General features: G+C 28.9%; 1 protein-coding gene across 8 annotated transcripts in view; it reads right to left on the bottom strand.

Annotated features, from left to right (window-relative positions):
* Positions 1-7,593: 7,593 nt before the first annotated feature.
* The window catches only part of LOC129921308 (E3 SUMO-protein ligase PIAS2), a 52,079-nt gene continuing 44,732 nt past the window's right edge, over positions 7,594-14,940 (bottom strand). For 4 of the 8 annotated variants that reach the window (XM_056003081.1, XM_056003079.1, XM_056003078.1 and 1 more), the window contains 8 exons: positions 14,606-14,932; positions 14,334-14,546; positions 14,169-14,270; positions 13,617-14,105; positions 13,217-13,558; positions 12,771-13,151; positions 12,504-12,698; positions 11,529-12,449 (listed from right to left, as the gene is read on the bottom strand). In XM_056003081.1, the coding sequence (XP_055859056.1) occupies positions 12,352-12,449; positions 12,504-12,698; positions 12,771-13,151; positions 13,217-13,558; positions 13,617-14,105; positions 14,169-14,270; positions 14,334-14,546; positions 14,606-14,932 (2,147 nt within the window). In that variant the 3' untranslated portion in view covers positions 11,529-12,351. Of the gene's footprint in view, positions 9,362-9,438; positions 9,545-9,603; positions 9,676-11,036; positions 11,192-11,528; positions 12,450-12,503; positions 12,699-12,770; positions 13,152-13,216; positions 13,559-13,616; positions 14,106-14,168; positions 14,271-14,333; positions 14,547-14,605; positions 14,933-14,940 lie in introns of those variants that run through there. The other 4 variants (XM_056003080.1, XM_056003082.1, XM_056003088.1 and 1 more) reach the window with 4 other exon arrangements.

Genomic DNA, 14,940 nt, shown 5'->3' with positions numbered 1-14,940 from the left:
CTTAGCAAAAAAAATTGTTTTTTTCAACCCCGCACATCTTTATTCCCACTAAAGCACAAAAATCCTTTAATACAAAAAAAAATTAAATTCACCCCACAAAGCAACTTAATATCTCTTACTCTTACCTTTCCCAAAAGTAAACCCTGTGTAAGGACTTTTCTTGTGTGCTTTTAACAAGAAAACTCTGATATTGATCTAAATGCCACACCCACACGGCTCCATACACATTCATTCACACACCCAAAAAGTAGCACGTATATCCTTTTTTTTAGACATCTAAGGACACAAACGTATATATACACTATTCTATTACCTACACACAAATATACACAAACATACATATCACTTTCATAAAAGTGAATTTTAAACGTGTCCCGCACATCACCACATCCGTTTTTTGGTTAGAAAATAGACAAAAGAAACACCAAAGGCAAAAGTCTTCTAGGGTGGCGCACACACTAGAAATGAGGATATCCAGCTAGAGAAAGAGCGTCGTCGTCAATGTCTTGTCTATGGAAAAGGATAAAAAGATGAACATAACAAAAAAAAAAAAAAAAACAAAAAAAAAAGCAAATAAGAAAATAAAATGCAAAAGGATGTGAACCTATTTTAAAAAGATAGAATTTTAAGTTTAAGTAAGAGACATATACAAACTCTCATACACTTATTCTATAGCACACACACAGGACCTCTTTCTGTTTGTTGATAAGGATGCTTTTCACTTTGAAAAGAAAAGTTTACTATCATACTTTCCACGTCGGCAGAGCCAAGAAAAGAAAATCATACAAAAATCATTTTTGTTTCCTTCTTCTCCTTTTTTTTCTTTTTTTTTCTATAATGTAGAAAGGTACTTTGGAAAATCAAAGGCAAGTCGTGTTTGCTTTTTTTTGTTTTTCTTTTAAGATTGTTTTTTGTTAAGTTTTTGTATTGGATTCAAAAAGAATAAGAATTTTTTTAAATTTATACATGTAGTTTTCTGGTACTGATTGCCTTTTAATAAACTTGTCCACACGCTTGCAAACGGAGCTTAATTTAAGCTTCCGTACAAACTTTCTCCCGCTAAAATATTTGCTTACTGAAACTGAATGGGAATGTATATTAACTATCCGTACACTTTTCAGTTTTATTACAAAGCGCAAGTGCTTCCAAATTCTACTTTTGTAAGCCTAATGGGATCTGTAAGCAAACTGCATCCATAGTTTGCAATTTGTATGCAAGCTTAATGAAAACTGTTTGCAAGTTATTTGCTTACTTTGAATTAAATTTTAAGAAACTGTATTTTTTCATTATTTAATATTTTTTATTTTTGCAAAGGCGTCCCCATTTTAAGCTATCAATTAAAAAAAAAAAACCGGCGCTGAATTTTGCTGTTTTTTATTTTAATTGGTATACACGGAAAGCTTTTTTCAAATCAGTAGGACCTAGCCCAAAAACACTACACGAAAAACAGAAACGTACACGTAAAATGTAGGTACACGAAGAAAAAAAGGGTACCTTAAAATAAAATTATGCCCACCTTAAATCCCATCCTATTAAATTAATACAATTTCCGTTTAAAATAAGTGGAATCCAGCACTTAAATTATACTTATTTTAAACAGTGAAATAGCCTGACGGTAAAGCACTCGCCTAGTGACCAACAGTTTTAGGTGCGATCCCCAGTTTTTTTTTGTATTAAAACGTTTCCACATAAAAATAAGAACATTTTCCGCTTAAATTATGTGGATTTCTTTTAAATTAGGGCATTCAAGATATTAAGAAGATTAATCCGCTTAATTTAAGACGGCAGTCTCCTTGGCAAAAAACCATGCAGAAATCCGCTTAATTTAATGTCGAACCCGCTTTTCTGTAGGTGGTCTTTTTGAGCCACGTATACTCTCCTATGCCCTTTTTCAACCAAACTTGAAACATTTTTTTTTTTTCATATTCAGTCCTATTGTGAGTAGATTTCACGTGAACAAGATTGCACCTGGAAAATTCAAATTTCGCTTTTCACCTGTTGTGAGTTCCGGGTGCAAAGCTGCTCACATTCGGAAAACTCTTGGTGTTTTGAAATTTTTACAGCCAATATTAGAGATAATCGACAGTTTAGTTTAGCGGAAAATGTAAATTCCCTTCGAGTGAAACTCGCAATAGCTTTTTCAGAGTCGTCACTCAAGTAAAAATTTTACTCAAGTGAACATTTGCTCTTGCGTTTGCTCCACTTAAGCTTCTCACGTTCAGAAAACTTAAGGGTTTCTTTGATTTTAGCTTATAAATACCAACTGAGGAAATTTTGAGGTTAGTGCGACAGCAAACACTCAGAAAACTCATCTCAGAATTTCGCCCTTAAAATTCGGGGCGAACAATAAATCGTAAATGAAAGGGGAAAAATAAATTGTATACAAACAAATTGGGGGAAAGAAGGTGGGTGGCCGAAAAAGTTGGATGGGTGTAGAAAAAAGTTATGCAAAAGTTGTAGGTAGTAAAAATGGCTACAACTTTTAATCAAACCATTTTTTTATATAGATAACTTCAAAAATATTGAAAAAATTCACAAATACGATTTTTTGCTTTTTTATTTTTATCTTTCACAAAAAAGCTAGATTTTAACAAAACCTTGCTAAAAGTTACTTTGTTATATTTTTAAACTATTTTTAATGTTTTTTGAGCAAAAAGTTAATTTTTGCATTTTTGATGAATTTAATTAAAAAAAAAACTATTTTTCAATCAAAAAAGTTACCGAAAAATGTATTGATTTTTTGATATGCAGTTATTTAGATTAGATTTAGATTTAGATTTTAGATTACGTAAAAAAACTATACTTTTGTTCTGAATACATCCATCTTTTCAAATTTTCACAGCTGGATCAGGATCGCAAAACATCATTTTTTTAAATGCATTTGTTTTCCATTACATTTGAAAAAAAAATATTTATTGAAAATAAAAAAAAAAAATAACTAGAAAAAATGAACTGAAAAATATTTGTTGCAACTTAAAATATTTTGCATTGAAAAACAAAATGTTATTGCAAGTGAAAAATATTTGCGTTGAAACTAAAATTTTTATTGCAAATAAAAATATTTAGAATAAAAAAATAAATGTATGGCAAGTACAAAAAGTTCTACAAGTTGAAAAAAAAATTCAATGAAATGTGTGCATTTATTTCATTTGGTTTTAATAGGTTTTAATAGGATTTTGTCTTGAATTCGTTCTCGGGGCCAACGCGGAAACTAACAACTTTTTTTTCAGTCTTTCCCCGATAACAAATCAACTATCAACATTTTTCATCCACATGGATGTCTTGTGGATTGGAGTCTATCAACATATAGGATAAGAGTTTGACAATTACTTGTTTGCAAATTACTTCGAATCCTTTGAAAAATTTTATGAGCTGCTACATTCAACTACCACATAGACTTAATCTTGCGTTTGGGTGTTTTGAGGTTCAAAGTTTTTCAAATCGTTTAAGGTAGAAAATTACATTGCAGATCGTATTGTTACACAAAGTATATCTACTTACAGGCTAAGGATAAGAAGAAACACAACAACAACAACAAAAATACTTCTTTCCTTTGCAGAGAAAAAAATAATAAAACGAAAAACCCAAATATGCTGCTCAAAATACCTACCTAATAGAAAAAAAAATGAATAAAGCTGTAAGGCAAAAATAAAAGTAGGAAAATAATTTTATTTTTTTTTTTTTTTAGTTTAACTTCTTCATAGAAAATATTGGACCAAGAAGCACTGACAGGGAAACAAATAATATCCTTTGGCCATTCGAATAAAATTCTGTTATGCTGAGTTTGGATTTTTTTTCGCTTTTCCTTCTTTTTTTTGTTTTTGTATTTAACTTACCCAAGGAATAGAGAAAAAGATATTTTAATATTTATATATTTGTATGAAATGGAGGATGGAAAGGCAATGAAAGAAAATTGGCTGGGTGCGGAACTGATTAAGTAAAAGAAAATACAATTTTTGTTTTTTTTTTTTCGTTGGCTGAGTTTTTTTTTTTTTGTTTACTTTGAAGAAGGTTAAGAGGAAGTCTTGTGTGGAAAATGGATTTTCTTTTTGAAATATAGTAGTTTAGTTCAGGTTGAGAAGAGTTAGAAATGATATGAATGATTGCCATTTAAATTTATTCTTTTTTTGTATTTTTTTTTTTTTTTTGTTTCTCAAAGCCAATGAAGATTTATTGAAATTCCAATCGATTAGGGACTCAAAAGATTTTATTATTCTATCACACTTGATTAAGTTTTTAATATCGTCGGATGAGAAAATATATCAAAAACGCATTTTCATAACTTTGTGCACTGTGGCGTATACGTACTATTTTTTTCTAAATTATGTATTATTTATTTCTTTTTTTTTATTAAGGGTCAATTTTTCAATAGTCAGATAAACAGTCAGTTAGTACTTATTCCTGAGGATAGAGTAAAAAACAATTTTTCAACAGGCAGATATAGCTTATTCCTATGAATAAAACTATCTGCTTCTTTCAGAGACGAATAAAAATTATTCTAAGGAATAATCTCAACAAAAATATTGTGTCAGTTGTCAAAGCTGTTTTGAAAGAATTTAAAAAAAAAATACAGTGGAACACAAGAAAACAAAAACAATCATGACGTTTAATTTTAAATATTTTTGAATTTGACAATTTTTTTTGTTATTCTGTAGAATAAATTATTCTTGATTGAAAAATTCAATGTTTTTATCTGATTGTTTATGAGCCTAATAACTTTATTCGTCGAACAGTTAACTGACTGTTTATTAGAAGATTGAAAAATTGGCTCTAAAAGAAATAAATGACTATGTTTAAATGGCTTATTTGAAAAAAAAAAGTGTTCAAAACTGAAATCTTAAAAAACAGTTATTTTTTATTTCATTAAGGTTATGTCAAGTGGGGAATTATTTCCTGATGGAACAATTCAAATTTAATAAAACACATTCAACACCACTCACGAATGTAAATATAATTCACTTGATTTATTTCTAAATGCAGTATTTGTTGTAACCAAGTAAAAACACCCCAACTAGACATGCATTCAAGTTTTAAGAATATACCCTCAACGCATACTTCACTTTCAAAAGAAAAGGAAAAATGGGGGATTTGAAAAAAATTGAAAAAATTGTGTGTTCCTCGCACACTTTTAAAGTTCATGCAAATTCAAAATAGATTCTTTTTTTCTATAATATTTTTATGTAAACGAATCATTAATTATGCTGCTCACGTGTGTGTACATTTTATTCTAGAAATTCTCCTTAAATATGGAATCTATATGATAAAATGGGGTGTAATTACACTCTGTGACTAGGGTGTTTGTGGTACACTACGACCGATGACGACGTTAGCTTACCTTACCTATTCTGTTAGAATAACTCTTAAAATCGAGATCCCTTCATTTTGGGGGAATACCACTGTTTTAGGTTAGATAGTAAAAGATGATTAAAGTTTTATTGTTGCGTGGTTACAATTCCCTTGAGTGATTAATTTTGGTTGAATTCTCCTTAAGAGTATTGTAATGAGTTTTATTTAACTGTAAGTAACCCTCAAAAATAACAGTAAATAATTCATTAACAAGACTTTAGACTTGCAGTTCTTTTCGAAATATTTCATCATTTAAAATCAATTTATTTGAATTGCTATAAAGTTAAAACGAGTTAAAAAGAAAGCAAGAACAAAATTCATATTGAACACAACTGGTGTTCTAACTTTTTTTTTAAACGCATTTCGACAATTTTAACTCCATGGAGACATATTTTTAAATGCATAAGGTACCTTTTGTATTTTTTTTTTTTTTTTTTGTAGAAAAAAAATTTAATTAAATTTAAAGAAGCAAAAAAAAAAGGTAAAATAAGAATTATAAGTACTTAATCCAGCAATACAAAAAACGAAATATATTAATTAAATTTGTTAATTTACCTAATTTTATTTTTTTTTTTGTGCCGAAATGAATGGTTGGTCTTGTTCCCCACAAATTCATATCTGAAACAAAAAACGCAATGTCGGAAAGGGCTCGTATGTTTATAAGAGTCAAATTTCAAGTGTCTCACTTATAATTTTTATTTCAATCTTTTTTTTTATGATCCTGAACTTTGCAGTCAATTTGTCTGCTGAGGTTTGGACAGCCCCAAAGTGCGTATTTTGGGCCTTTAATTTTTACTTGCGATATAGGTACTATATATCAAGTTATGCATTTGTACAAAAAAAAAGTTGAGATAACATTTTTCCATGACATTACGATGGTAGACAATGCCAAAAAGTGGGTCCCGGAAGTCCGTCTGTCAGTCTGTCTGTCTGTCTGTCAGTCTGTCTGTCAGTCTGTCTGTCAGTCTGTCTGTCAGTCTGTCTGTCAGTCTGTCTGTCTGTCAGTCTGTCTGTCAGTCTGTCTGTATAAGGAGCTACAGCCTAAACGGATGGACCGATTAATGTCAAACTTGGTATGTAGCGTTATTTGGAGACTCTCCAGAATGGTTTTTGGAATTAATTTTTTTGGACCAAAAATAACGGTACTTATCATATACCGATTTAAGTAAAATTGAAATATCTCGAAAACGGCTCTAACGATATTTTGTGTTTCTTTTTTATTTTTCTTAGGGGCGGCTATAGCGATCAGGAAAACGGATCAGGAATTTTTTTTTAAATTAACGGTATTTTATGGGATTTAAAGAACAAATCGACGGTTAAACTTCATAACCTCGTAAGTCGTTTTTGCAAGTTTTTCAGAAATCAAAAAACAATATGTTGTGTTTCTTGTTTTTGTATGGGATATATCAATACGAGCTTTTGAATTTCGTCATTCCTGAAAAATGTTAAAAACAACATTGTTAAACTGAATATACCAAAAGATAGCTCTGAATTTTCTGAATTGTTTGCATTAATAATATTAATAGTGGTGACGAAAGTCGAAAATTTGTTAAATTATTTTTTTTTTTGCGGTTTTTGGTGGCTGTCCAAACCTGAGCAAATAAATTGTCTGCAAAGTTCAAGATTATTTTGAAAAACTATTTCAACTTTTGTATGTGACTTTTGACAACCGTCGTGAATCAATCTACGCTTTTACTACTTTTTCATCATTTTTCAATTTATAAATGCTCTTATAGAATCAATTTTTATAAGTTAGGAATAATCTTAGCTAACAATGAGATATGGCTGCCTAACTTCAAGGATTTTCGAAAGTTTTTTAAAAATATGTTTACCTACTGAGTTCCAAATATTTTTCAAGTAAGTTTAAAAAATTACGGGAAGATTTCAAAGTGGGCACTAAAAACCCTCATACATAACCCCTGTAGCACAGTTAGGTTCAGTTTTTTTCGAAAAACTGCCCCGAATTAATTCAACTTTTTTAATCAATTGATTAAACTTTATCTGATGATCAACTCTCCAAGATTTTAGGATTCTCTTCCATTTGATGGGATTCTCTTCATTTTGATAGCAATTTACATCTTGAGTAAATTGCAGCTAAATTAATTTTCAACTTACTACACTGCACTGAATTTGTCCAAAAAAAAAACTTACCACGAACTATAACGACGAATACATCTTCCTGCTCAGATATTAAGCACAACAAAAAATAACAGCAAAAATTTTCTTCGGTTATTTATAATGCCTGTATAAGGAGTTACATATATTTATTTTTATACATTGATGTAAATTAAAATTTATAAAAATAATTATTTTAGAATTTCATTTGTTAATTTTTCAAAATATTCAATTTTGTTTAGGCAAATAATTCAAGTGTTTTCGAAACTTTCTTAAAATATTGGAATATATTTGTTATTTTCTTCAATTTTGTATATATAAAAATATGTTAATTCTTTTTTCTATTTTTTTAAATTTTATTTCAAATCGATATTTTTACTTTAAGCTGATTTTGATTAGACAAATTTAAAAACTAACATCTACTACGTTTTTATTCATGTTTTACAATTAATTTTTTTTTTAAGAAATAAAATTTGTACGAGATTTTTTTTTTTGTCAGAAGCCAAACAGGGTCCAGTTTTATTTCGACTTGTTGTCAAATATTTGGGTCGGGACCATTTCAGTGATGAAACTAAGCGTACATTTTAAGTTCTTCGATTAAATGGTGTAAGAATGGAATAGATATTCCATCAAGATTTCAATATTTTTCAACTATTTTCATCATAGAAAAAATATTTGTTATATCAATGAATTCTTTTTTTTATTTTTTTTTAATCTTTGACTTTAACTGAACTTATACAAAATCGTTATAATAGTGCCAGAGATCATAAAGAACAATAATTTTTTTCTTTATTTTTCTCCTCAATTTTTTTTCACAAAATTCTTTGATCCTTTGTATATTGATGATTTTTTACTTAGTCCACAAAATTTAGAATCAATTTTTGTTATGAATTTAACAATTGTTTTTGTTTCTGTTTATATGTATTTACAATGAGTTGGTGTAAAGTTTTTATAAATGAAAAGAAAATTAATTAAAATTACATCTTTTTTGTTTTTCTTGTTTTTATTATAGGAAAAATTTTATTCAGCTTTTACTTTTCTTTAAATTGTATTTTTTTGTTCTTTAAACATAAATCAATTTTGTCAGCAAAAATATCTTTATCCGGTTATAACTTAACCAAGTCATGAATTCAAAATTTTTTAGTAATTATTTATCCATAATTCGAAAGATTCAAGTTAGTTATCTTTGTTTTTGTCAATATTTTAAAGGGATTTTTTTTTTTAATAATTTGTTTTAGATAAATCATTGTACTTTGAATTTTTTTTCATCAGGTTTTTTGGCTTAGTAATTCAAATGTTTTTTTTTTTTTCTTTTATTTAACAGTGTTTTATGTAACAAAGAAAAACTTTTTATAACAAAAGTTTAACAAATAATTAAAGATAATAGTCAAAATGTTAGGAAATAGGTAAGCACATTAAAATATACGTACAAAAATAATATTCAAAATGTTAGAGATAATGTGAATATTTACTCATAATTAAATCTATTTAATTGTTTAACCAAGATAACACATCAATTTTTTGGACATGAGTGATAGCAAATAATTAAATGGGTGTTTTTGGATATGTCTTTGAATTACATTTTTTTTCTTCTCAGTTTTTAAAAACCTATCCAAAAACCCAATAAATTTTTGCTCTACCTTTCACCAAAAAAATTGTTGTCATGGATCCTAGTCTAAATGGAGCAAATATTTATTTCGCAAAATTATATTTTCAAGTGTTTGTATTTTAAAAACGTTATAAAACTATGCAAAACAAAAAAAAGATTTAAACGAAAAGTAGGAAGTTAACACTCTTGTTCATAACCAAGGATGTATAACTTAACATATAGGTAAAACAAAAATTCGTCCATTTGGCAGCTTACTTCTGATTCCTGTGCAGTTTTAATCTTTTGTTTTTGCTGTAAATTAAAAATAAATAAAAAAAAATTAATTAAATTATATTTTGCATTGAAGATGTAAGAATTTTTTTTATTACTTGTTCAATGCCAAAGGATTCAATAACATCCCAGATCCAGCACTTTCGCTAGAATTCACCGTCAGTGGTCCAGATGAACTTGATGATGTTGTTGTTGATGACACACCTGTGTGTTAGAGAACAGAATTTTAAATTAAGTTATAATTTTAATGTTAAGGATTTTACCTGTATTTTCATCAGATGTTTGTAGTGGACTTGATGGCGGTGATGGTGAGTCCAGTGATATTATTGATGATTCTGTGAAAAGAAATTAAATATAAACCAATTTTAAGAGAATTTTTAAAAACTTAAAATTGTAACTCACGTTTGATATATTATTATATACAATAATTAATATTATTTACATATTAAAAATATTAATTATAACAGTGTGATAAATAAATAAATAATAAACTAAAACATATTAAAATTTAAAAGTATAAAATAATATTTAAATGTCTACGTATTATGAGAAATTGAAAAGAAAAATATTTAAGAACTAAGACTAAGAAAGTTTTAAATACATGTTTTTAATTAATTTCTCTAACCTAAGCCTAAGTCTACATATACTTTGGAAAGGCTTTTAAGGTCCTGAATTTGAATCCAGTCTCATAAATACAGAATTCAATCACCTTTTTGAAGTATTAGAGTACATTAAAAAAATCAGTAATTAAGTTACATTCTACGTAATTTTTTAATTATAGAACTTTTAAATACAGAATATAAGGTTTACAAAATTTGGGGTCCGAATTAGGGTCCGAATTTTGGTTCCGAATTAGTGAATAATGAAAAACATAACTAAGTTCACGCATTTTTTTTTTATATATACAGAATGTTGACCCATCAGACTACAGAATAACTCCCTTTTTTTTGTGATAAATCGGTCAGGATATCGTCATTGAAGCTAAGTTAGATATTTTCTGCAACAAAAATAAAAATGCAGTCCAATAAAGCATCTGTCTTGGTTTGGAGTCCATAACACACCTTACAGTTGAACTTGGAATCATGCGCTTGCCTATGATTTCCTTCGTTATAATAACATAATTTTTAACCTCTTTATTTCTTTTTCCATCAAAGCTAAGAAAACATTTATTTTGTATCTTTTCCCAAAAAATATCTTTAAAACCAATTATATACCAAAGATTTGTTAATTGAATAATAAACACAATTATTTTGTTAAATTAATCAATAATCAGTCCCAATGAAACGCTTAACTGACGTCATAACTCACTTTTTTTTTAACTCACAAAAATTGTATCTGTACTTTATTCGAACACGTGTCAAAATCGTGATAAAATTTCGCAATGAAAGTCACAAAAAAAATGGAAACAATAAAGTCACTGTTTGTCACTAGAACTTTAAACAAACTAGACTTGCAATTTTTTTTTTAGTATATTTAAACTCTACTTCAATTCCATTTAAGAAATAAAACTTCCAAACGCATCCGACTAAGGAAATTTTGTAGAAAAGAAAATCATTTTTTAATGCAGATTTTAAATTTATTTACAAAATTTGTGTTACAACAAAGTAACTTTTAGGTAAATGACATTTTGTTTTATAATGAAATGGTAACATTATTTAGTAGAAAAAAAAAATAATAATAATCTTTTAATCTATATTATATTATTAAGAGATCAATGCCAATAACGTCGTCGCCTTCTAAGCCGTGGATTCCGTCGATTATCATTTTGTTGATTAGATCGTCTTCCATTGTTTCCAATTAAACCATCAAATCGTCTTGCCAATGGCACGTAACACTTGTAATTGGCCATTTCTATAAAATTTTTATCGGACTTTAGTTACAGACAGGCAAACAAAAAAAAAGTTGTAATAGTAATGCACAAATGTTTGGTATAGGTATTTTTGATGTTAATGGAATGAATGAATGAGTTAATTTGTTATTTTATTTTTTGTTTAATTAGAAAGCCTTTCATAATATAATACTGATACTAATTTCTCCTCAACCGTTTTAAATCGATAATGCTTTTTGCCCATATTTTCTTCTCGAGAAAGCTAAACAATTAATGAAAACAAATTCCAAATGGTCTTATGAGACTTATGTCATTTATTATTAAATTCAGTAAACAAAAAATAACAAAAAAAAAAATAACAATTTTGTAGTGCATCAACAAAAAATATTTCGCGCAATAAACGCATTGGACCTCAAACCGAATTCTGACATGGATTTATAAATATAGAACAACTTGATTTAAAACGATAAATGTTTTAAAAAAATGGTTCCAACAAAAAAATGTTACACATACGCCACAGTGTCCAACTTCGATTATAATTATTCCTTTACAATGGACCTTATATAGGACAATAATGTTTTATTTTTACAATAAGTTATCAAATGAAAGAAGACATTTATGAGAAACTATATTTTAACTATATTTTTAAATTTTGGAAGTGGTTCACTATGGCGTATTGGTATCTATCTATTTTGTTTCTACTGAAATGATCTAAAAAAAATGAGCAAGGATTTCTCTGATAGAAATTTATATTTATATTTTGTAGGTGTTCTTTGGTGGTGACTATCAGAAGTTAAACTGATTTGTAAGTGATGTTATTTTGAAGCAATAACTACTACCAAAAATGTAAAAGAAATCTAATATATGTACATAAACTTCAACCAAAGAAAACCTTCACAATTTTGTTTTATATTTTTTTTTTTCAAATTTCATATAGATTGCAACTTGCCAGAACTACAAACATGATCTACATAATTAACAATTTCAATTTTACAATCTAAGCGGCAGATGAACAATCTCATTTGTCTCTGAAGTAACAACTTCAAACGCCAAAAAATAAATACAACAATTTTCGAAAGTCTTGTTTACTTTCATTGCCACTGAGACATATTCACAAATTATTAATTTTGATCGTTTGGTTTTATCTATGCTAGAGTTTTGCATTTTGTTGAGATCTTCAGTTTCATTTAGAATTCGTATCAGTTTCTACTCTCGCCTTTTTCCTTAATGGATGATTTTGAATTTCTTGAGTATATCTAACACAAGCCTTTGGGATCAATTCTTTAAAAAAATACATATTAGTTAGACCCCAATGAATGAAAAACAATAAAATACCAGCATCATTTGTACTTTTCGTATCATTTATACGCGAAAACAAATCCTGGAGCTTAACATTAGTATTTCTCCTTAAAATATCCGCCTTAGGAAATTTTGAATGTTTCAAAGTGTTTGTTTGTTTTCTATATTCTTCAGCAGTGGGCATAGGCTTTTCCCAATTGTTAGGTTTGTTATTAGCGTTTGGCACTTGTCCTTAAATAATTAAAAATACAATTTAAGATAAGCGAGGTCTAAAAAAATATTTTTTTTTTTCAATTAAAATACCAGAATCCGGAGATTTTTTGTCAAGATATTCAATAGCAGCTGAAGTTGATTCACTTATGCTTTTATTATTTTGTTCACCAGTCGAATTATTTGAAACAATTGAATCAGAACACGTCAGTGATTTTGAATTAAGAATTTGTCCCTTTTCCTCAGTTTCAGTATATTTTGTAGGATTTATACGCGAAAACAAATCATGCAATTTAACATTAGTATTTGTCGTTGAACAGTTCGCTGTTTCTTTTGGTGGTTCTTTCATTCTTTTTTTATATCGTTCTTTATATTGTTCAGCAATAGGCAAATCAGGTGTCATTGCAGCCAAAAAGGCCATTCTCTTTTTATACCTTTTTCCGCATTTTTTGGCATTAGGAATTGGTCTCCATCCTTAAAAAGAAAAATATATTTTTGTTTGCTGTTAACGACTTTTAAAATTATTTTCATAAAAATACCATCAGCTTGAGGAGGATTTTGAAGGATAGGTTTTTGAACTTTTCCATCATCAATCGCAGATGATGTTGAACCACTCATGAGTACTTTGTTTTGATCCGCAAAAGATTTGCTAGTTTTAGATGATTTTGAAGGATCCAACTTGGTAGTAACATTCAGTGATTCAATTTGTGATTCAGGAAAAGCTTCACACATTTCCGAATCAGAGGTTATTAGAGTCTTTGACGATGATGGATTCTGATTCGTTATTATTTCTCCATTTTGCTGTTGCTGTTTAACTTTCTCTTTTATTCGCAAAAAGAAATCTCGGATTTTTTCACCTTTGGTCTTTACCGGCTTCATATCTAAAATTAACAATTACATATTAGCGAGGTCCCAACTGATTTTTATAATAGATATTACCAGACTCGGAAGAAACTTGTTCTGGCATTTTACTTTTCACATCAACAGCTGAATTAGTTGATCTTAATTGATCCACTATAGGACTAGACACCTTAGATGATTTTGAATCATTTGTATCATTCAAAAAAGCTTCAACAGAAGGTCCAGAAATTATCGAATTCATATCTAGAACTGGACCCAATGAAGATGATGGTTGGGATTTCGTTATTGGTTTTGGGTTTTCGACTTCCTTTGTGTACACTGGTCCTGGTTTTGTATAAACTATGCAACGGTTCAATACCGTCATTGCTTTTTGCACTGGTTCCTCCTGTTTTTGAGGTCCCGGAGGAGTTGTAACCACCGCCTCTGATTCTAATTGGTGGCCTGGTTTTGTATAATATATACAACGATTCAATGATGTCATTGTTTTTTTAACTGTCTCATTGTGTTTTTGAGCTTCAGTTGAAGTATTTATCGAACTTCTTTTGTGTTTAGTCGACTCCACAAGTTCTTGAATATAGAAATTAATTACGTATTAGAAAAGTCCGAAGCATATTTTTTTTATAAAAGTACCATCATGAGGAGAATTTTGTTCAAGACTTTCCTCTTCTAAATCTCTAGAAGAAAAAGTTGAACTGTGTACATTCCTTAATGACATTCCCTTCGATAAGCATTCTTAAACAGAAAAATGAACTTATATTAGTGGCGGCCAACCTATATTTGATTGGGTTAAACTACCGTTGTCAAAGGAATTTTTTTCTAACATCTCAACTTGCATATCCTCACTAGCCTGCTCCACGTGAGAATTTGACTTAAGTTGATCCTTTTTGTCCTTATCTGTACTGTCCAAAGATGATGAATTCATTGCAACTTCTTGTTTTTGAGCTTCAGCACTTGGATGTGGTGGTTTCTTCCTTAATTTAAGATTCTGACATCTCTCGTTGTCTAGTTCTTAAATAGAGAAATATAATTTAATCATTAGCGGGGGGTCCAAATTATTTGGATAAAACTACCAGGTTTGGAAGAATTTTCTTCTTGCCTCTCAACTTCCATATTGCTGTGAAGTGAAGATACAGGTTCGAGAAGTTCTTGTTCCATTTCGATAGTAGTTGAAGATGAATTACCAGATTGGTTAGAATTTTGTTCAGACGTCTCGACTTCCATTGGTTTTGAACTATCGACATTGTCAGAAGGACCAATTTGCTCAATTGAATTCCGTAAAGATGATGACATTGTTTTTAGTTTCTTCTGCTTTTCTCTATGTTGCCGAATTCGTTCCATTAATCTGATTACCATTGGATATCTTCTTTCCTCAGTAGAATTTGCAACTTTTTCAACTTAAAAG

The sequence above is a fragment of the Episyrphus balteatus genome, chromosome 1 (assembly GCF_945859705.1).
Source record: "Episyrphus balteatus chromosome 1, idEpiBalt1.1, whole genome shotgun sequence".
Lineage (NCBI taxonomy): Eukaryota > Metazoa > Arthropoda > Insecta > Diptera > Syrphidae > Episyrphus > Episyrphus balteatus.
The sequence above is the reverse complement of the archived record's forward strand: the minus strand, read 5'-3'. Positions and strand labels throughout refer to the sequence as shown.